At 36.5% G+C, this 23,021-nt stretch overlaps 1 protein-coding gene across 7 annotated transcripts in view; it reads right to left on the bottom strand.

Moving 5' to 3' along the window:
• LOC132127716 (cAMP-specific 3',5'-cyclic phosphodiesterase 4D-like) overlaps positions 1 to 23,021 on the bottom strand; it is a 244,931-nt gene that overhangs the window by 74,018 nt on the left and 147,892 nt on the right. The window contains exon 1 of one of the 7 annotated variants that reach the window (XM_059539768.1): positions 22,134 to 22,260. The exons of 5 other annotated variants lie outside the window; for them this stretch is intronic. Coding sequence is in view for 1 of the 2 variants with exons in the window: in XM_059539764.1 (XP_059395747.1) it covers positions 2,615 to 2,700 (86 nt within the window). In the remaining variant the exon portion in view is untranslated. Of the gene's footprint in view, positions 1 to 2,614; positions 3,724 to 22,133; positions 22,261 to 23,021 lie in introns of those variants that run through there. One more of the 7 variants, XM_059539764.1, reaches the window with a different exon arrangement.

Below are 23,021 nucleotides of genomic sequence, written 5' to 3'. Positions count from 1 at the left end.
CTACTTACTGTGCAGTTACTGCCAATAATTTCAGATGGTTATGGTTGTTTTCAATAGCCAAAAGCCAGTTTGGCCTTTTAATTACCAAATAAACATTTTTTTTATGCACACTTTCCTTCTTTCTTGTTTGTTGCTTAAAGATAAAAAAAATAAATAAAAAAAATTGGAAATCTGTATCGGAATCGGCCAGTTTGCTTGTAAAAAGTCGGTATCGGAATCGGCCATGAAAAATCATGATCGTGCATCCCTAGTTAAAATATTTTAATTTCAATATTTTTTTCAGAACTAATTAATAATATAAGAGTTGACATTGCTGAGAAAGTCACATGTTTGCCTTTCTTTCTTTGAAAGCACACCCACTCTTCTATTGGTGATTCAAAGAAAACGTGTCTAAGCTGACTTGTCTGTTTTGCAAACAGAAGCAAATGAACCTTGTCTTTTTTCGGTTTCTGTAACTGGGACGAATGCTTGCATAAACTTGCCATGTTCTGCTTGTGATGACGTTAATGTTTACTTCTCATTGCAAAAAACATCATAATTAGTCCATTTGTAAAAATTAAGCAAACATGTATGTTTGTAAATGCAAAAGGCTGAAGTTGGTTAAAATAAGAAGACTGTGTTGCTCTTACCAGCGGGGAAATAAGCTTTGACATGTCTTGACCTGACAAATGCAGCTGATGTATTACTAATCTGCTAAAAATACTGCAATGCACAGAAATGTTTGGTTTTCACATTGAACGTCAATGGAGTTCTGCGCTACCTTAGGGAAGACGACTGAGACAAGAGCTCTGTCTTAAGGCTATAACACACAACCTTAAAGGCAGCAGGTTCCTGATCTGAACTCAACTCTGCAGTTTCTGAATCCTGAAGAGTGCAGAAACTCCAGCTGAACAGTTTACCACCAATCACACACTGATCTCTTCTGAAATAATAGGCATGTGTAGGTGGAAGTGAAAAAATAGGTGAAAGTTTGCAAACGTATACACACACACACACACACATACACACACACACACATACATACACAAAGCATCGGTTGCATGCTTTCAGTTCTCACAGAACAATACCATCTTACTGTAGGGTGGGAAAAAAATCCTATGGTGCTTTCACAACTCGCAAGAAAAATGCTAATTACATATCTGTTTTCCTTCCAAATATTTAGGAAGCACTGTTGGTACATGAACTAAACCAACACCAAAGGTCTGTTTAATGTCATTTGTCATGTGCTAGTCAATGCAGTGCTTCTTTTATGAGGCCTTTGTTCAAGTTGACTTAAGGAAAATAAAGTGTGACACTCCTTCATGAAACTAGAAACACGGACCTCCTTGGACCGAATCCCTGTTCATGTGCCACACTAATGTTCCTGTTAGCTCATTTATCACCATAGTAAAGCAGCATGTCAAAGCGATGCCATTATAGATGCCGCAGAGCCCTAGAGAGAAGCAAAGCATGAAACCCAAAGCACGCTGCTGTCACGTCTGATTCATTGTGGCACTCTTTAGTTTTTTGGGTTTTCCACAACAGGGTGATGACACCATAACCTGCTGTTCGTATTTGGGTGTTGACAGCCTCAAAAGCTGTTTGGAGAACCCATAAGGCCTACTGTCTGTGGCCACACGTCACATGACGTCATCGCAGCAAAGGCCTAATAGTATCCTGTGCTGTATAACAATAACTATATGAGTATCCACAGCAAATCACAATAACAATCTGTTTATTACAAGCAAGAGCTGCAGTTTTATCTGCCACTTTAAATGCTCAAGCTCTTTAAAGTCGAAAGGATTGTGATTGGCCGTCAATATTTGTATTGTTAATCAACTGGAGGAAAAACATTATAAAAGTGACTCCAATAAACTTGATCCTCTGTTTCATTGTCTTTTTTTTTCTCTCTGTATTTTGTCTTGTTTTCCACTCGATTCTTAAATCAAGATACATTTATTTGAGAAGCAATATGACACAAGTTGTCTTGTTTATGATAAATTGATATGAAGGGTTTATGTTTAAAACATAGAAATAATCATAAAAATCAACTTTAAACAAAAACAGATATCTGTTAATTGGGTATTAAAACATGGTTTCGCTTTGAATTAAGTATAAACTTTTGTTCCATTTATCAGAAAACAAGATTTTATATCTTTAATTTGCATCTTAAGTAAATGTATCTTGATTTAAGGATTGTTAGATATTTGGAAAAATAAAAACACAGCAGAATAATTTTTTCCAGTGTATTCAACATTTAATGCCATGACATTATGACTTTCTGCTTTGATATAAGATCTTAATTTATTAAATTTGCAAATTAAGACATTTTAAGACTTGCAGAAACTCTGTTATCATTCTTAGTGTGAATAAGCCTTCACAGGCAAGAATACTTTTGATTCCCTATGCTTCTCATGCATGGCTTACCATCAACTCCTTTCCTCTTCCTACGCTGACACCCACTGATACTTACCTTTAGATTAAGACAAACCTACAAACAAATATGTGGGAACCTTAATGCTTTGGTGTGTAAACAGTCGTGGCCTACTAACCGTAGTTCCATGGAATGCAACAACACACTAGAGCCATTTATTGTGTGAATCCATTCAATTGCAATCCATTTGTCACTACTCACCATATCCAGGAATGCCTTCGGAACGGGAAATTGTTGACGTGCATCATTTTTTTCTCCCTTCCTGTGTAATTTCGGCCGGTCTTCATTTAAGCAAAGGTGTGGTTCGGGTAGGCTCCTCTCTCTCAAAAATAAATAACTCTTATGCCGGCCTCGTGATAGCCATTATACACCCTACTTACATGCCTCCACTTAAACCTGCTCCAAGCATCTCTGAAACAAGAAGTCCGCTTGGAGCAACGAAGAGTACATCATCTTGGTATGCTATTCCACAAAAGAGTCTCGAGAAGACACTTCACCCATTTATAAATGTACACAGTGTGTAAATCAAATTTTAAGGCAAGAAAATGGCATGTTGGAGAAAAACTCAAGGGTTAAGGGGTTGTTCCGTAGTAGTAAAGCAAAAATAACAAATACAGAGCAGAACGAGGGTCCTTCCGCTGCCTTTTGTGTGGGATTTGAAACTCACTGTGGTACATCCACATCGTGAAGTCTCGGCATTAATAACCGTTTTGGGAAAATGCTTCATTTGGACGTCTGAGATGCACAGCGGTGCCCCAAGGAAACCCAAAGGTGCATGCCATCCCTTTCTGGTGCAGACTGCCCAGATGCCATGTAGAGACTTGTCCGATCAGTAAGTCCTGGAAATCCCCCCCCCTCAAACAAAAGAGTAAGTACTCCGCTCCTGTCAAGCACCACGTAAGCGATTGATCCTCTTAGTGCGGACAGCTCTGATTAATTCAGCGGTGTTTGCTGAAGGAATGGGTGGAGTAGCCATAGGGGATGATATGCAAGAGCGAGGCAAGCTGGAGAACAGAAAACAAGCCGAGTGTCACCAAAGGGTTGACGGCGTTCCTGCGTCTTCCCATCTGATCCCGGCCAACATCACATGAAGGCAGAGTTGGCAGGCAGTGACAGCGGTCAAGGTGCTGTAAGAATCCAATTACTGCAGTGAAAGCAGCACATGCTTAACCTCTTGACAATCCCTTATCTTCCTTGCCCAAGGGTTTCTCTTTCTCTCTCACTCTCTTCACTCTCAGGCCGATACAGCAGTTCCCGGTTCTTTTTCCGAGACCGTTTGCTCTCTCTCTCTCTGCTGCAGCGCCCGCTCTGGGCTGTACAGGGTGTGTGTGTATGTGTGTGTGCGCACTTGGGAGAGACTGTGTGACTCGCTGTCTGTGTGTGAGCGTCAAGGGGCCCCACAAGGGAAACTCTGACCGGCCGACAAAACACAGAGCTAAATAAAGCACACGCCTGACAGCTGGAAGAGCCTGTTTCTGCAGCGAGGTATTAAAGCTGATGATATCTCAAAAGGTCAGAAGCAATGACAATGATATGACAACAAAGGAAAGAGTTAAGAAGATATACTGTGAGACAATTCTGTCCTACAAGCATGCTCAAACATAGCCTGGGCTGCTTAGGGTATAAGGTACCAGAACAAAACACCATGTTTACATTAGAAACGCCCCATGGGAAAGAAAAATTATAGAGGAAATCTCTTATATTTCTAGAAATTTCTTCTGGATGGCACTGAGAGAGCAACTTGAGAGTCTCCTGCTTCAACATTTTCTCCTGAGAAAAAAGATCTCATGTGTCTCCTATAAAGAGATCTGAGATGGTGCTTTGGATTTGCCACTTCAAAGTCAGAAATCACAAAGCAAACTATCAGAAAAACCCCATGGAATAGAGAATAATAAAGGTTGTCTCTATTTTATCTCTAGAGTTTTCTCATGGATAGCATTTGGAGTGAAAAAGCGTCTCCTGCTTGAAAAATGTCTCCTTTTTTCTCCTAAAAAGTTTCAGGAAGAGATCTTGATAACTGTCAAACTGTGCTCAGAATTGTCATATCAAAGTCAGAAATCTCAGTGTGATCTCAAATATTTCTCATCAGTTTCTGCTAGGGATGCACCAATAAGAAAATTTTGTCCGATACGATAACTGATAATTCTTAAATAAGAAAGCAGATAACCGATATGTTGGCAGATAAATCTAAATCCACATTTTTACATAAGCCTGATTACCAAACATAAAGCAGCCTTACAAATAAATGAAATAATGCTTAAATAATTGAAACAAGTTACTGGGCAACATTACTTATGTGTAAAAAAAAAAATAAGGCGATAAGAGAATGGAGTTTGTTGAAAGAGGACAATCATGTAAGGACTATAGCCAGATATATAGTCAAAATCATGAAATATTGTCATTATTAAGAGTATTTGGCATTTCCAATAAATGTAGACCTGTTATTTTCTGGCTATTATTATTAGGTTTTTATTATTATTAATATTACAAATAATTTGCTTCGCAACAATTTCATAGCACATCACCGCATAAAAGACACGCTGTGACTCAGCCTGTGAGGCAAATAAAAAATAAGGCTATTAGGCTATTAACAAAAGTGCAGCTTTATTTTATGCACCGAATTTCAAAAACAACCTGTTCAACACAAATAATGTTTTTTCTCATTGTTTTCACTATGTTTCGGGCCACAAGAGAAACATTAAAGAAATAAATTAAAACAGATACATCACATATTAGGAGATTCACCTCTCGTCGTCTCTGAGAGAATACACAATGTTAATGCCTCGTCAGATGGCGAAAGCACCGTCAGTTTTAACTTTTACTATCATGGTAAAAGATGTTCACGGGCATAAGTTTGACTTTCACAACGTTTGCACGTTGCTTGTAAGATATCCACTGGCTCACCTTCACTGTTTAAAACAGAAGTAGACTTTTTCTAATATTGTAATGTACCCGCACTACAACCCGAATTGTCAGATGTGTCGTGGACACGCTCTTGGCTCTTTTACCTTAACAATGCGCTGAAACACAGCAAATAAACCCAAATAATTCACAACTTTTTTATTACGGTATATATATATATATATATTAGGGATGCACCGAAATGAAAATTCTTGGCCAAAACCGAAAAAGAGAAAACCAAGGCCGAAAACCGAAACCGAAACACCGAAAGAAATTATGCCAATTATTAGTACCATTGCATTTATTGCTATGACCGTGTACTAACTTTACTAAAATTAAGACATTGCAATTGCATAAATTAATATTAGTTTCAAAGATAATTACAATTACATAAATTACACACATATATATATATATATATATATATATATATATATATATATATATAGTAGCCTAAGAACAGAATAGCCAACGTATTATTATTATTTGAGGCACTTTCTTGCAGAATTCCACTGAACACATCAGACAACGAGGGTGCATGCCCCTCATCTGGTGCAGAGACGAGTCTTTCATTCTGCGCTCTGATCTCAGTCTCCTGCGCTTGGAGCTTCTCCGTCTCCACGCGGGTTCTCTGCATCCAGCGCGGCCTGGAGCATTTCTCGTGCGCGCTGCATTATTTCCGCATCCAAGTAATGGTCTTTATAACGCGGATCAAGCACATTCGCGATGAAGTGCAGAGGATCCGAGAAGATCTCAGTGAGACGTGTGCTAACAGACTCTATAAGACTGTACTTTTCTTTGTTTTCACTTCGTGGTCCGTCTCAATCTCTTTGTTAGGAGACGCTTTAGTGCTGCGAATAAAGGAATAAGAATAGAGAGAATGTTCTCTATTAAGACCCACTGGTGTGAAGTGAATGTCGCGGGGAGCTCGTGGTCTGCGCTATGCAGGTGCCATAGGGCAGGTGCACATGCAGGTCGCGGTTTCTGTTTGCGTCACCACAACATTTCGGCAGTGTTGTTTCGGTGATAAAAGTCTATCTATCTAAGTCTACTAAATTTTCGGTGGCCGAATATTCGGTGCATCCCTAATATATATATATATATATATATATATATATATATATATATATATATATATATATATATATATATATACACACATATACATACACACACAAACACACACAAAAAGCAAATGCACACGTGATCTCAAACTAAGTTACGTGCTAATCAGAATGTGAAACTCTTGGCTCTTCCCGCAACAATGCGCTTAAACACGGAACCCAAACCAAAAGAATTCATAACGTTTTATTATAATAGTGTTCTCATTATAATGTTATATATATGACAGTCTCAATTGTAGTTATTAATGTTGTAAGCTGCTGTTTGAGCTGCGTGAGCTGAGCTAAAGATGATCACCAGCAAACTGAAGCGCTCTATTAACCCTATATAGGCTATAGCTTAACCAAACGCATTATATATGAGAAAAATCTGATTTATGTGTATAAAATAAACACAATATTACAATGTACAATTACACGAAAGACTGTAAATGCACAAGCGAACTTAACCGTGCTAGTTGTGTGGATCCATTGTGGGTGCACGTTTCCCTTAACAACGCACTAATACACAGGCAAACAAAGATTCCGTTACATTATTTTACAGTAGCTAATAATCTCACTATAATATTACAGACTTGCCCTGCACATGTTGCAGTTCACTGTATTTTCGAAGTGTTTTCAATGATATTTCAAGCAATTAAAAACAATCATGGTGAACAGTGCAGATCTGAAGTGTCTCTGCAGGAAATAACGCATTATTTATCGACTCGAAGATATCGGAACAGAAAAAATAACATTTATCGGCTGATACTGATATGGTGGCAGATATATCGTGCATCCCTAGTTTCTGCCAATATCAAATGATATGAGCGGATATCTACATTTTCATTGAAACTACTATATGTGAACAGTTGATTTATTTGCATCTGAGGAGAAAAATCTGAGACAAAGTTAATAATTCAATGAATCATTTGAAAACTCTCAGCATTAACACTAAGCACAAACTAGTGACTGTGTCGTTACCATTATTACACACTCAAATATATTGGCATTTTAAGACAAAGAGAAAACTGCCTGTATTAAAGAATTACAAATGTTGCCCTAGTAAATACCTTCAATACTTTTTTCCTGTTTAACTGGGGAAAAAAGTCCACTGACATATAATTTCCTGTGACATAATTCAATTTCACCTCTAAATCGTTTTTATGCAGGGACTAACACAGCGTAAAAATATAATTCTGACATAATAATATACAGATTAGCTGCCGAGAGAATGCTTCAGATGCCACGTGTGACTGACGTCTTATTTGGTTCATTCAAGTGTTTGAACACACATGCACATCTGAACCAGCCCCAAAACTGGACACTATCAAGTGCACATTTCATGATTCTCTGTGCTCTCTTTATACTGTACCTATCAATAAAAGATGCAAAAAATATTTTGAGTTAGTAGCAAGGGAGAAAAAAAAGGGAGAAAAGGATAACAAAAGCTGAACCTTCAGTAATAATAATTTGGGATGCAATATAAAACATATTTTAACACAAAAAGCTGAGTCTTGGTGTCAAAATATATTGTGGCAGCATACATAACTACATTTTCATTTCCTTTTAAATGCCATTTAAGTTATTCTAGGTATTCTAAGTAGCAAACATACAGAATTTCAATTTCAAACAAAAAATGTAGAAAGACAACTAGAAAAGCAAAGTTTGGATGGATGAAAATTAGAATTTTTTGGTTATCTGCATCTCTAACAAGATTTTTTCAAGATTTAGTCCTCAACATCTCTTTCATGAACGTTTACTTCAGCTGAGATTTGTTACATAAGCTCTGTGGCCTTATATTACACGCAGCAGACGCTCAGGATTTACTTATTAAAATCTCAGTCTGGCTCAGCGCTGGGCATAAATGTCACTTTGTGTTTTCTGCAGTCAAGCGAGAGCCTGATGCCCACAGTCACTTCAGATCAATGTGAACACACAATCCGCACAGAAGTGCCGGAGAGCTCCAGTGACCCCGACCGCTCTGCAGCACCACACAGCCAGCACCTTACCAACACACTTGAAGCTTGAAGTCATTAAACTAAAGTCATGTTAGCTATAAGGAAAAATTGTTAACAACATTATTATATTAGATAATATTACATTACATAAGAGTGCATTACATAATTATTTTATTATTATTCCCAGAAAAAATATTTGCATCCATATATTACCGTATTTTCCGGACTATAAGTCACACTTTTTTTCATAGTTTGGCTGGTCCTGCGACTTATAGTCAGGTGCGACTTATTTATCAAAATTAATTTGACATGAACCAAGAGAAATTAACCAAGAGAAAAAATTACCGTCTACAGCCGCGAGAGGGCGCTCTATGTTGCTCATTGCTCCTGTAGTCTACACTGAGCAGCATAGAGCGCCCTCTCGGGGGGTTTGGACGGTAATCTTTTCTCTTGGTTCTTGGTTCCAAATGAATGCGACTAATAGTCCAGTGTGACTTATATATGTTTTTTTCCCTCATCATGACGTTTTTTGGACTGATGCGACTTATACTCAGGTGCGAGTGCGACTTATAGTCCGAAAAATACGGTATATTATATTTATGTGACTGAGAGGAGTGGGAACGGAGAGAGGCCGGTGGAGTTAATGAGAATGCGCGACACCTAAGCCACTCAACGGTCTCGAGTCCCACGGAGGAGCTCCGGAAGGATAAAAGGAGGAGTGTTGACAGTGTTGGACGAGAGAGGAACAGGCCTGGACTTTATTTTGTGTTTTGATTCAGTTTGTGCGCGATAGTCGTCCGCTAGGGGCTGTCATGGTAATTTGTGTTTATTTTATTATTAAAGTTTTGTTTAAATGTTCGGTGGTACCCGCCTCCTCCTTCCCGAACTATGAACTTTGTTACAATTATATTATATTATATTATATTATATTATATTATATTATATTATATTATATTATATTATATTATATTATATTATATTATATTATATTATATTATATTATATTATATTGTATTATACATCCTGAACTAAAAAAGAAACATAAAATGCAATTTTTGGGAAGACCATTGGTAATTCAAACGAATCTGTTAATTGAAGTAAGTTGTCTGAACACAACAATCAGCTGAAATAAATCAGACTTGTCCAGTTTCTATTTCAGTGCAAGCCTAATTTGGCTAAATATTTGTCTAAGTGCACAGGAAATACTTGATGAATTACTAAAATGTTAATTTTTTTGGGAACCGTTTATGACCTCGGGTGAACCTCGTAATAGACCCTATCCACCTCTCCTGTCCTTCCTCAGGGCCCAGAGAACAGTCCCTGGGTGGAAGCACTGAAGATAGAGAGGAACATATTTCCTGCTGAAGGCCCTCATGGCTCTATCTGCTGCTGTAGTATGTCTACAATCTACAGCCCTCAGTAGGGCCTCTGACTATCACCCATCCTCTGCCTGCAGGAACACGGCCTGATAACACAACTACACACCAGCACACACAGCAATCAGCTAACCTACTCACATTTCTGGGAGGGTCTTCAGCCTTTATAAAAATGCTCAAACTTCTAGGGTCGGTAAAAAAATCTGCTCACCAAGGCATTTAAAGGTACAATTTTGTAAGATATTTGCAGTAAAATATCCAAAAACCACTAGGCTAGTGTTATATATGTTGTCCAGCTGATTACTAACAATGTCTCTAATGTTTTCAACTACTTGTAAATCATGAGAAAATTCCCATTCTAAACAGTGACACGGGCAGTGCAGTCGCCTGTCAATGACGTTAGTTACCCTTTGTTACCGCCTTTACTGAAGTAGAAACCACATGACAACAGTGTCGTGGACAAATGCGGAAGTAATGTCTAGCGTCCAGCAAACCACTAGCTTGCTTCAAGCAGTTCCTTATTTCCTTATTTATTCCGTCAGATTGATTGCTGTCAGCGGTTGGGTAGAAGACAACAAATCCCATCATCCTACGCTCCTTCTTAGCGTCATCAAACCACGCGATTGTTATTATTTTGGTAGTGTGCCCTCTAGTGGCAGGTCTTACAACCTGTACCTTTAATCAAAAATACAGTAATATTGTGAAATATTAATACAATTTAAAATAAATGTTTCCGATTTGAATATATTGTAAAATATAATTTATTCCAGTGACCAGAGCTGAATTTTCAGCATCATCACTCCATTCTTCAGTGTCACATGATCCTTCAGAAATCATTCTGATTTGCTGCTCAAGAAAATATTATTATTATTACTACTGAAAACAGATGTTTATCAGTTTTTAATGACTCAAATTCAAATTGATTCAGACCAATTAATACATTTTTTATTAAACTCAGTATTGAATCAGTATTTCTTTTTAGTCTAAGAAATTACTTGCTGAATACATGTGATTTATTTACTTAATATTTATATGACAACGTGCTGTAAAATGTTAAAACAATCTTCTTGTTTATCAGCAGCCTTGCAGCAAGAACAGAATTCTGGGAATGATATAACTGCATATACTGTAGCTTACTTTCACCTCATATCTCCCAGTTGACAAAATATCAGATGCTTGATCTTGTATGTTTTAAAAAATAGCAGTGGTCAGGAGTTATGTAAGTCGGACAGGGTGGAAAGGCCAATAGAGAGAGTGTGTGTGTGTTTGTTTGCATCTGTGGCTGTCACTGGCTGTTCTGGGATGCCCGACTGGTTAAACCGGGAAATGTCAAGCGCAGCCGGGGCAGGTATATGCTACAGCAGTGTGCAAGGTCACAATCCAACCCCTGCTGAGCAAACCCGACAGCGTTTCCGAGTGTATGACGAACAGACCACTGGCCTGTACATGCATCTGAATGCCTCGCAGCGTGGTTACTTTAAACTTTACTGTGTCTCTGCAGATGGAGCTCTTTATTCAGTGCATCGCGCTGACTGTGCAAGAGTGGGAGGATTCTTAGAAAAGCAGTAGGAAAATCTATATGTCTGCCATCAACTCCCGCTGTCATGCTTCTCACAGCATTCGGTTTCATTCTCCTCGTTAACGCATGTCAGACTTTAACACGCATGTCGAGGTGATACACAAAACCTCTGCAAACATGATACAAGACTCTGCGTGACATAAAGGGATGAAGAATATGCATATTTTATATACAAAGTGTATAATGAGTTTCCAAATGCATGTTAAACTCAAAGCACTTTCATAGATGGAGCATGCAGCACAAGATGGTCTGAAAACATAATTTTAGGAGTTGCACGTGTGTAAATGAACACAGTGCTGCCCTTCACTCTGCAAATGGTGTAAAATTGACTTTGAAACAGTTTCCATTAAGAAAATGAAATTTCTAAAGTAAACTTCACAAAGAAAACATTTTAAAATAGATTAAAACTTAATTAAAAAAAAAAGTAATTTAAATTGATAATAGTGATTTAATAAGATATAACAGTCCTACGGTTACTTCACACCCCCTTTTTTTTTTTACATTGTATTTTTTTCTTAAGTTTTCATCAACCCCATTCAACTCCGAACCCCATTTGGGAAACCCTGATATATAGTATTTACAGTGCTTTTGGCATAACAGGAATAAGGAATGTGGGAGGAAAGGTTTTCTGCACCAGGAGGAAATGAATGATCCATAGAGATGAATGGTTTTATTATCCGGCCTCACAACAGATGGAGCAATTACAGATACATTGCGAATTACTTCAAGCAGAGTCCAACACCATCTGTCAAAAGAGAAATCAGAAAGCATGTCCAACTGGACGGGATGTTCCTCAAGAGTTCCTGGTGAATTGGCGTGCTAGGCATGTCTGTGAATAAAGCGTGTTCCTCTGACTGAAATACATGATTCATCTGGAGTCAAACAGACAGAATCTAGATTTGAAAGAGAAATCTGGGACTGACAGTGATTTGCTACAACAAAAGGACTAAGTCATTTCTTATCAATGAACGTTTTGATGCAAGACTGAAAAAGTTATACTAGTTAAACTTCATAAATGTGAAGTGACATAATGCAGCATTTTCCAATTGTACAGCAGACAAAGAAAACTGGATACTGCAGTCAAATTGTAACACTGTCAAGTATGTCTCAATGGAAGAGACCGAACCGAAAGACAGCTTTACTGCATCTCAGAGAGATCTGTATGCTACAGAGTTTTTAGTTAGTCTGTAATATACATTGCAGCTCTAATTAAAGCTCCTCATCAAAGGCCCTCACTCTGAGGAAACGACCACCTTGAGAAGCACAGCTGGAGAGACGTCTTAAAGAGACCGTACACACCAGCGATACTAGAGACACTAGAGCAAAACACAAAACACTCATTTAGTACTGAAAGACAATTTCAAACAAATTTCATAATTACAAAGAAACAAACAAAATTTCAAGTAGAAAAACTGAAATTCAAAAATCATTTTTTCTAAGAAAATATATATTTATGGTAGTTAATTTGATATGATTATTATTAAATAAAAGGGAAAACATTTCTAAACATATATAAACAAATTGTGTGTATGTGTATAAATATTTAATTAATTATATAATTATGTTAAGTTAATTTCATAAAATTTAATTTGCTATAATTAAAGAAAAAATATCCATTTTTTTTATATATATTACAGTATATATTTTCCATTTCATTTAAATTAAATTTGTGAAATTGAATATAATATCAACATAATAACAAGTACCTAAGTAAATTATTTTAATGTCAAGGTTTCAGGACAGGCTATATGAATCTCAGATTGCACATCCTAAGATGGTCTGGAATTTTAGCAGCTGTAAAATCATTAAGTAATTTTAACAATTAGCACTATGCAAAACTGCAGTAAGACCTTGCACAGTGTTCATGCTGTAGTACAGTGTAATTTGTTGTACATGGAAAATATGTCCTGAAATTTCATGACATTGGATCACATCTTCTTTTTGCACTCTATAAAAAATCTACAAAAGCAACTATACCCTAGTAAGAGGAAATCGTGGCCTCCTGCATACAGTTACAGTCCATGACAGGCATGTCTAATGTGTGTGGGGAACTCAAAGCAGCACAGGAGCACGTGCTGCACCATTTGACGTCAACAGTGCAGGTATGCGTGCCAGCGCAGCGGGTGACATTTACGCACTCTGATCACTTCACCGTGACTCATTAGCATGCGAACAGCCCACTTCTGCTGGCACCTAGTACTGGCAGTTTGGAGCCGTGCACTTTGGAGAGACCTTCCAGCAATTAAGAAGTCAAATAACGCTGCCCTCCACCTCCAGAATCGCTCGGCTGCTGCTCATAAACCCGTCATGCTTGAAGCTGTGCACTTTGGTGGCCTTTCAGAAAGAGAGCGTCTATGCAAATCTCACTCGCTCAACTTGCGACATGCAATTGGCAAGCGGCTGATCTCAAGTCGAGGCTGTCAGAGGGTTTCACCTCATGATTAGGGCCTGGACAGAAATGTACATAAAAAGCAGAACAGATTTCTACTGTATTCCAACAGCCATCATTAGAAAATTTCCACACAGCCTGCATGCCTTACTTCAAGTTGACATGACATCAAAATTAACTCTTATTGTTCATAATTTATATTGCAGTACAGAAATGTTACATTATGGAATTAAAGTAAGTATAATAAAGTACATAGCATATAATAATAAAGTTGGCAAAATAAAAATAAAGTTATCTCTAACTAAAACTATTAAGTGAAAAAGTTTAAATAAAAATATTAGATGAAAAATCTAATACAAATTAGCAAATTAAAATTAAAATTAGAAATGAAAAAATAGGGTTTAGTTAGGAATTTAGTTAACTAAAACTATTAAAATTAATTTTATAACTAAAATCAAGACAAATTTAATAAAACAAAACAAATTAGATGAAAAACTAAATGAAAATTATTAAAAAACCTTTTTGATAATGGATGTAAAGCTGAAATAAAAATATTAGATGAAAAATTGAATAAAAATGTGAAATGAAAATAAAAGAAAAAATATTAGATTATATTTTTTTTATTAGAAGTGAAAATTACCTGAAATAATATAAAGTTGAAATAATAATTCACTTTTACAATACATTTAGTCTCAAAGCAGCATTACAGAAAAAATATTATAACAAAAATTATAACAAAAACATAACTAATCACAAAAACTTGTAACAAACTTAATTAAACTTAAAGTAAAATGAAACCTGAAAAATCTAAAAATAAAAGCTAATTCAAAATATCAATAAAAATACAATATTGCATTAATTATACTCAACACTGTGCTAATATAATTTAATATGGATTATATTGTGAAATTAATTAATTCTTTAAAACTAAAAATAGCTCTGTTTAGCACATTTAAACCCATTTACAGCCATTCTGCAAAATTCCTCCAAAATCTATGTAGGAAATATAAAATTTAAATGTGCATATTCTGTGTGGGCCTACTCATGATCAGAGTTGTCTTTGCAAAACCAAAAAAAAAAAGCCTTTGGGCACACCGATGATGAAACCAGCATGGGAAAAATCCCACTCTTGCATAAAGTTCTTAAACAAGAACACACATGTTTGAGTACCAGATCTGAGAGCGTTTGAAGACAAAATCACTAAATAATACAAACAGATAAACGTGGGTTATTTTAGCAAAATGGTAGTGTGCTTTCAGTGCCACGTGTCAAGAGCCTCGAGTCTGTTATCTTGAGTAACAAAAAGAGAGACTTCCTCTCAGGCTGAGAACCGTTTAATGACACATCTGGTTCAGCGGTGCTCAGCTGCATGAGAAAGAGCTCTGACTTACCATTTACACACCATTTATACAACTGACTCGATCCTGACTTTTGTTCAAATGTTTGAGATCAATAAGATTTATTTATTTATTTTATTTATTTACAGAAATCAATACCTTTATACAACAAGGATGCATTAAATAAATCAAAAGTGAGAGTAAAGACCTTTATAATGTCACAGAAGATTGGCATTTCAAATAAATGCATCAATTCATCAAAGCATCCTTAAAAAGTTTCCAGAACAAGATGAAGCAGCACAACTGTTTTCAACATTGATAATAATCCGAAATGTTTTTTGAGCAGTAAATCAGCATATTAAAATGATTTCTGAAGACCATGTGACACTGAAGACTGAAGTAATGATGATGAAAATTAAGCTTTACATCACAGGAATAAATAGAAAACGGTTATTTTAAAATATTTCTAAAATCTTAATTGACTCCAAACTTTTCAACAGTAGCATTTACAGTAAAAAGTTTAACAACATGTCTTGCTCTGTTCTGGTAAGAAACAGACACTTTTCTCATTAAATCCTTCTATTTGCAAATGCATCACTTCTGTGAAGTAAAACTGGTTGCAAGTGACAATTCACTGACAAACTATTGGCAAAGATTAAAATGATGGTCACCTACGTGAGATGAAGAAAAAGCGACTCACTTTATCTCTGGAACACATTTATAATCAGATAACAAACAAATAAATTAGTCTTATATGCCAAAGCCAAGCGGATTGGTATCAGTACTAGAGATTTAAGGTGATGGTGCATTGCTGGGAGGACAGCATAACTCATGATTTCTGCATACAGTGAGACTCTGCCCTGACCAGCAACCCACAATGCAGTGCCATTGAAGAGGTGGAAAAACAGGTGGAGTGGAGAAACCCAGTAGTTTCACCGGCTCTAAAGAGCACTTTGTCATCATCAAACATTCATGCTTATCTCAGAACTGCATCATTTACTGCACAGGAAATAGAAAAGCATCTACCTATACATTAACAACCTACTACTGTGCACTTAAAAAGAAAATACCTGCCAATGCTGTAGATCCCCACCACTGCAAATGACTAGTGTGATAAACACAAGACGACTAACAGAGATGCCATAAAATGCCATATACTGTACATTTTCAAGGAAGTTCTATCAGAAAAAAACATGGGAAACAGAATGTTCAACATCTGTATTTATTTTGTTGTTTTACAATTGTTTTGTTGTCGTTAGGAATCCTGCAAGAACTTTGTTTTTCATTGATATTAAGCAGGTGTCATTTTTTGTTCAGATTAAAATGTTATGACATTGTCACAATTGTAAACTTAAATTAAATTGTGAATCTTTAAAGCAGGGTCTAAAAATATGTATGGTATGGTCCTTTTATAAAATACATTTTATACATATACATTTAACTAGGGGAACAAGGGGAAGAGAGTTAGAGATGGTTAGAGAGTCTGACTCCTAACCCTAAGGTTGTGGTTTCGAGTCTTGGGCCGGCAATACCACGACTGAGGTGCCCTTGAGCAAGGCACTGAAACCCCAACTGTTCCCTGGACACCGCAGCATAAATGGCTGCCCACTGCTCTGGGTGTGTGTGTGTGTGTGTGTGTTCACTGCTGTCTGTGTGCACTTTGGATGGGTTAAATGCTGAGAACAAATTCTGAGTATGGGTCACCATAATTGGCTGTATGTCACATCACGGTCACTGTCAACTAAAGAATCCTGCAAGCAATTGCATTTTCCCCCTTTACTCGTACTGCACAAAAAGTGCTTCAATAACGTTGAATGTTACAGGGACTGATTATTGCAAATCCAGATCTCAGTATGTTTTAGTTAAACAATTTTTATGTATTTATTAATTGCTAAGGTTTGCATATGGTTGTGTGTTCTTAATGACAGCTTTTCTTAAAATATATCCTATTCCTAAAATAAGAAATAATCCCAATATATCGCCTTGCTTACAGTATCGCAGTGTATCACAATATATCGTATTGCAACCCATATAACGTGATACGTACCATATCGCCAGATTCTTGCCAATACACAGCCCTAATTTATTAACCTGAAAGGCACAGAATGGCACCAAAATAAAAACAAATGCCCCATAAATTCAAGGTGATGGGCCAAAAATGCCCATGCACAAACTAAATCCATTACGGCTGTTGTGATTAATGGGAAATATGAAAATGCATAAAAAGTGTCAATTCTCTGCATTATATTTACTGTAGATCTGCTTATATTGTATCAAATATTTTAATCAGAACATGAAAAAAGCAGATACATTCTATTAATGAACATTAATAATTATAATTACAATATAAAGACAACTTTTGTCATAATATTGCAGTACCACCCTGTAATGAGCTCCTGTTTTTAATTATATCGTTCATATAGTTTAATTAAATGCGATTGTTATATACATGCCTGCCACCTTTGAACAGGCCGTGTGTAAATAAACAAATACCATGTCAGATGCTGCTTCTGTTCCACTTTTCCAGTGTATAAAGATGGATTTTGTTGATGTTGGTAAAATTGTATTGGTAGCATTCTATAATATATTTATATAGTATTGCAGTAAAATCACAGTGACTTCTCTGATTGGTACAGTAGATCTTCCTTCAGGATTATGGGTCACATTGCGTTATATCAAGCTAATGACATGTCTGTTTGTTTGTTTTAAGGAAATTTTGCATGCCATTTTCCAAGCCCTACTGTAAACCAGTACTGACGTTTCTTCAGCTTATTCTAGATCTATGAGGTTGAAGATGCTGAACACAGTCATTCTTTCATGGGTGTTCCACTTGTGTTTATTTATGAACATCTTCACCACTTGGTGTGGGTGGGGCTGCTATGTTTTGGTCAGAATCATGGGAAAACGCAGCCTGCCATTTTCTTCAAAAATGCCTCTTTCCCACACACACAGACCCATGAAATCCTGCAGGCCCTATAACGATGAGAACAATTCTCAAAAAAGACAGAAGAAACAGGGACTGTTTTAGAAAAAAGAACAGACAGCCAGAGAAAAATGGGAACAAGGTTACATGACGGATACATTCATTAATATTAACAGGTTCTGATAAAATTAGGCCACAGTACTCAAGAAATTACTTATTCTCTTGACGTCACATTAACAAAATACTACTAAAGCAGAAAATAGTGCAAATGTGCATAATGAGTTCTAGGGAAACTGAAGAAAAATCTTTTTCAGCAATCTACTTCTTAAGTGCAGTCACTCCAAAACAAACAAAAAGCCTATGAAAGACAATTATATATAATAATAGAATGAACACAAAAAAAACGAAATGAAAAAAACCACGGGATTTGACTTCTGACTACGATAATGGTACGATTATACTGAACGGAATCAAAGCCATATTTTTTGTTATGGTCAAATTAATTATGGCATCTTCTATGAATAAGGTCTATTCCTCCCTTCTTCTGAAATGGCAGCCTCAGGCTTTATGTTTAAAGATCAATAATCTGTCTCACAGGAATGGTGAAAAAAAAACATGTTTTATGCTGAGAGGTTGAAAATGTCCAATATACATCTCATTTTAGCAGCAATCTTAAAGTAAACCCCATCCTGTGGCATTTGTTTCTGTTTGAGCTGCATTGATCTAAGAAATTAAATAGGAGGCAAACCATAACCTACAGTATTTACCATTCATTAGTTATTTCAGAGACTGCACACAGGTTATTGAGCAGGTGCTAATGGGGATTTGTGTCTCTCTCTGTGACAGAGAGTCAAAAAAACACAAAAAGATGCAAAAAAAAAAATCAACACTTAAAGGGTTAGTTCACCCAGAAAGCAAAATTATGTAATTAATAACTTACCCTCATGTTGGTTCAAACCCGTAAGACCTCCGTTTATCTTTGGAACACAGTTTAAGATATTTTAGATTTAGTCCGAGAGCTCTCAGTCCCTTCATTGAAGCTGTGTGTACGGTATACTGTCCATGTCCAGAAAGGTAATAAAAACATCTTCAAAGTAGTCCATGTGACATCAGAGGGGTCAGTTAGAATTTTTTGAAGCATCGAAAATACATTTTGGTCCAAAAAAAGCAAAAACGACAACTTTGTTCAGCATTGTCTTCTCTTCCGTGTCTGTTGTGAGAGAGAGTTCAAATCAAAGCAGTCTGGATATCCGGTTCGCGAACGAATCATTCAGTTCACCAAATCGAACTGAATCGTTTTAAACGGTTCGCGTCTCCAATACGCATTAATCCACAAATGACTTAAGCTGTTAACTTTTTTAATGTGGCTGACACTCCCTCGGAGTTAAAACAAACCAATATCCCGGAGTAATTAATGTACTCAAACAGTACACTGACTGAACTGCTGTGAAGAGAGAACTGAAGATGAACACCGAGCCAAGCCAGATAATGGACAAAAGACTGACTCGTTCACGAGTGAAGAACTGGTTGCATCGGTTTTCGGATCACCAGTAGTTCTTTCGGACAGGTTTAATGCGTATTAGAGATGCGAACCAATTAAAACGATTCAGTTCGATTTGGTGAACTGAATGATTCGTTCGCGAACCGGATATCCGGACTGCTTTGTTTTGAACTCTCTCTCAAAACAGACACGAAAGAGAAAACAATGCTGAATAAAGTCGTCGTTTTTGCTATTTTTGGACCAAAATGTATTTTCGATGCTTCAAAAAAATTCTAACCGACTCTCTGATGTCACATGGACTACTTTGATGATGTTTTTCTTACCTTTCTGAACATGGACAGTATACCGTACACACAGCTTCAATGGAGGGACAGAGAGCTCTCGGAATAAATCTAAAATATCTTAAACTCTGTTCCCAAGATAAACGGAGGTTTGAAACAACATGAGGGTAAGTTATTAATTACATAATTTTGCTATCTGGGTGAACTAACCCTTTAATAGTCTGTAGTAAAGTGAGGTTAAAAAGACAGGCCAAAAATATACCTGTGCATTAGATCTTACAGTGTAAAAACAGATCTGAATTGCCAGTGGCTGTTGTGTACACAAAAACGGGAAACAGATTTTTGGGGAGTGAAAATGGGTTTCAAAGTGCAAGTTTTTGAAAACTCCACCATTATCGTTACTGTGTAAACGCCCAATACAGGAATCTTTGAAAACGGTGACATCTTGCGCCTGCATAGTACATGTTAGGCATGTAGACATATGCAGTATGTGTCAATTTTAAAGGCAATCGGGAAAAAAACATACACAACAATGTCGGAGTATATGGTACTATTGTTGCTGCTCAAGTTTGCTCACGCTTCTTCAACAAAGTGTGGATTTACTTCACCAATATTACAACCAACAGCGGAGATGCATCATATACAACATAATCGTCACTTCCCAACAGGTACGGTTTACTAACAAGGTGACAGCGCCAACTACTGGCCTGGCTTACATAATACAGCATTTTTGAACCATTTTCACGGATGTGTGTAAACGCAAATTGTTTTGAAAACGTTGTCATGTATACATAAAAATGTCAGTTTTTGACTACATAGTTGATGTAGCCTTAGAAAAAAAGTGTGGGGGTGGGGGGGTTGCTAACTGTTCAACAGCATAAAAACCCTCCAAATAATTTAAAAAAATTATATGTAATTTAAATATCTAAACTAATATTATTTTATTTATACTGATTATTTTAAAAATAAAAATATAAATTTGCTAAAGATTTACAACTAAACAATCACTTTTATGAACACTAAAAATAAACTTTACTGTATACATGCACATTTTCTAATCTCAAATTTATTACATTACAGAGATTAAGATTAAAACAAAAAATGTATGAAGTTGGTTTCAGCAGAATTTACTGCAGACAATTATGAAAAATATCATCTTTGACAGTAAACTAATGGTGAAAATAGACTTGCAACAATAATAACAGTAAAAACTGTGTATAAATCATCAACAAAATAAAAGGAAATGTTTAAAACTACAATAACACTGTTCTGACCAAACATACTATCCTTCCATTTACAAAGCAGAAACATTCAGTATCAAATGCTCAGCACTCACGATGTCAGTGATTTCTAGTGTAAAACAGGCCGAAACAAGAAGCAGGAGTGTTTTACCATAAGCAGTGACAGCGTGTGTCTTCACCAGTGTTACTTACCTAAAACAGAAAGAGAGAGAAGAAATGCGTGTTAAAGATGAGGATTAAAACGTCTGAATAATCAACTCACACACACAGCTGTGCTGAATACTGAGAGATGACCCAATAATGTGCGACAAAACATACACTATCGGTCTTCTCTCTCTAATTAACCGTTTCTGTCTGTCTGTCTCTCTGTCCAGAGCCCTTCACACAGCTCTATTAATAGTGTTACTCGCAGTCTTTGCACGTAATTAGTGACACACACACACGCTGCATCAGCTTTAGTGTCTGGGGTTGGATCACTTCATTTTCACATCTCTCACTATGTAACGCGAGTACACTCATATGAATTAATTACAGAAACAATGAAAGATCCGTTAAAAACCCATACAAACTAACTGACAATTGTTACGTCCCGCATACGTCTAGGTGTAAATGTGGACGTAACAAAAGTTACAATATTTTAAAGAGTGTTAATCTGAGTCCTGCCACAGCACCACAAGCAACAAGTTGTCCAGAAAAATATTTTATTTCAGAGCTCATGGAACAAATACAAAAAAAAGGGGAAGCAATAGCTTCAGGAGAGGATAAGGCCAAAATAATAAACAAAACTACAATCTAACTGGAGTAGTTTACCTCTAACTACACTAACAAAGAAAAGAAAAAAAAAAAAAAACAGAATTAACTCCCTTAACCCGAACTCCCTTCCTGGCCCCAAAACAGGAGAAAACGGGGTTAAACAAAAATGGCATCCACCTCCCTACAGCTTCCAAATAAAAACTAATAATCAAAACGCAAATAGGCAAACATTAAAGTAGCTGCTAAGAGGGATGTTAATAGTAGCAGCTGTAAACCAAACAACACAAACAAAAGGTGAAGGATAGTATAAATCTCTTTAAAATGACAAAAGTGTTGGAGAATATCACAATAAACAAATAAACGAAAATACTACAATACCAAAGTAGAATGCTAAGCAGCTCAACAACCAGCAATTGTAACTGCAGCAACAATCTGGGCAGGACAAAGACATTACATTACATTACATTTAATTATACGCTTTTATCCAAAGCGAAGACAACGCTCTTGGGGGACCGTTTTTCTCCCAGTCTGGTAGCTGGAGCTCTGCTTTTCTGCTGGCTCACTCTTAATTGGTAAGCAGTTACATCTGGGAGCAATCAACTACCTGCCAAGCAGATTGAGTAGGAGGAGCCAAGGAGGACAAGGAAAGAAGAAAAAACACTACACACAATAAAAAAAATATAAATCAATAAAGACTTCGTCTCTGGACGTAACACAATGCAAGTGTAAATTTATATATAAATATATAATTTCCTATAGCATTACACAACAAGCCAACACACTTTCAAAGTCAAGCATCTTTGTCAAGCATGCATCCATGAAAAGCAGCAAAACTGTTTTCAACTTTGATAATTATAAGGAATGTTTCTTGAGCTGCAAATCAGCATATTAGGGCCATGTGACACTAGAGACTGGAGTAATGGTGCTGAAAATTCAGCTTTGCATCATAGGAATAAATTACATTTTAAAATATAATCAAATAAAAAATAGTTTTTTAACTATAATAATATAATATTAGAATAATATAATATTATTACTGTTTTTACTGCATCTTTGATCAAATAAATGCAGTCATAGCAAGCATTAGAAGTCCCAGTTCCTGTTATATCAGACGTGGACTTACATTTGATTTTCTACATTTGCCTTCAGTCTGATCTTACCTATTAAAGAGAGACCTGTGCACCTGGCTGTGGATTTTTCAGCATGTTTGCGCGGTCTACATCATGTGCTAAAATAAAACAGACAGTACACAAATGACGCTATCAG

Source organism: Carassius carassius, chromosome 45, assembly GCF_963082965.1.
Source record: "Carassius carassius chromosome 45, fCarCar2.1, whole genome shotgun sequence".
Taxonomy (NCBI): Eukaryota; Metazoa; Chordata; class Actinopteri; order Cypriniformes; family Cyprinidae; genus Carassius; species Carassius carassius.
Note: the sequence above shows the minus strand (reverse complement) of the source record. Positions and strands in the feature narration are given on the sequence as shown.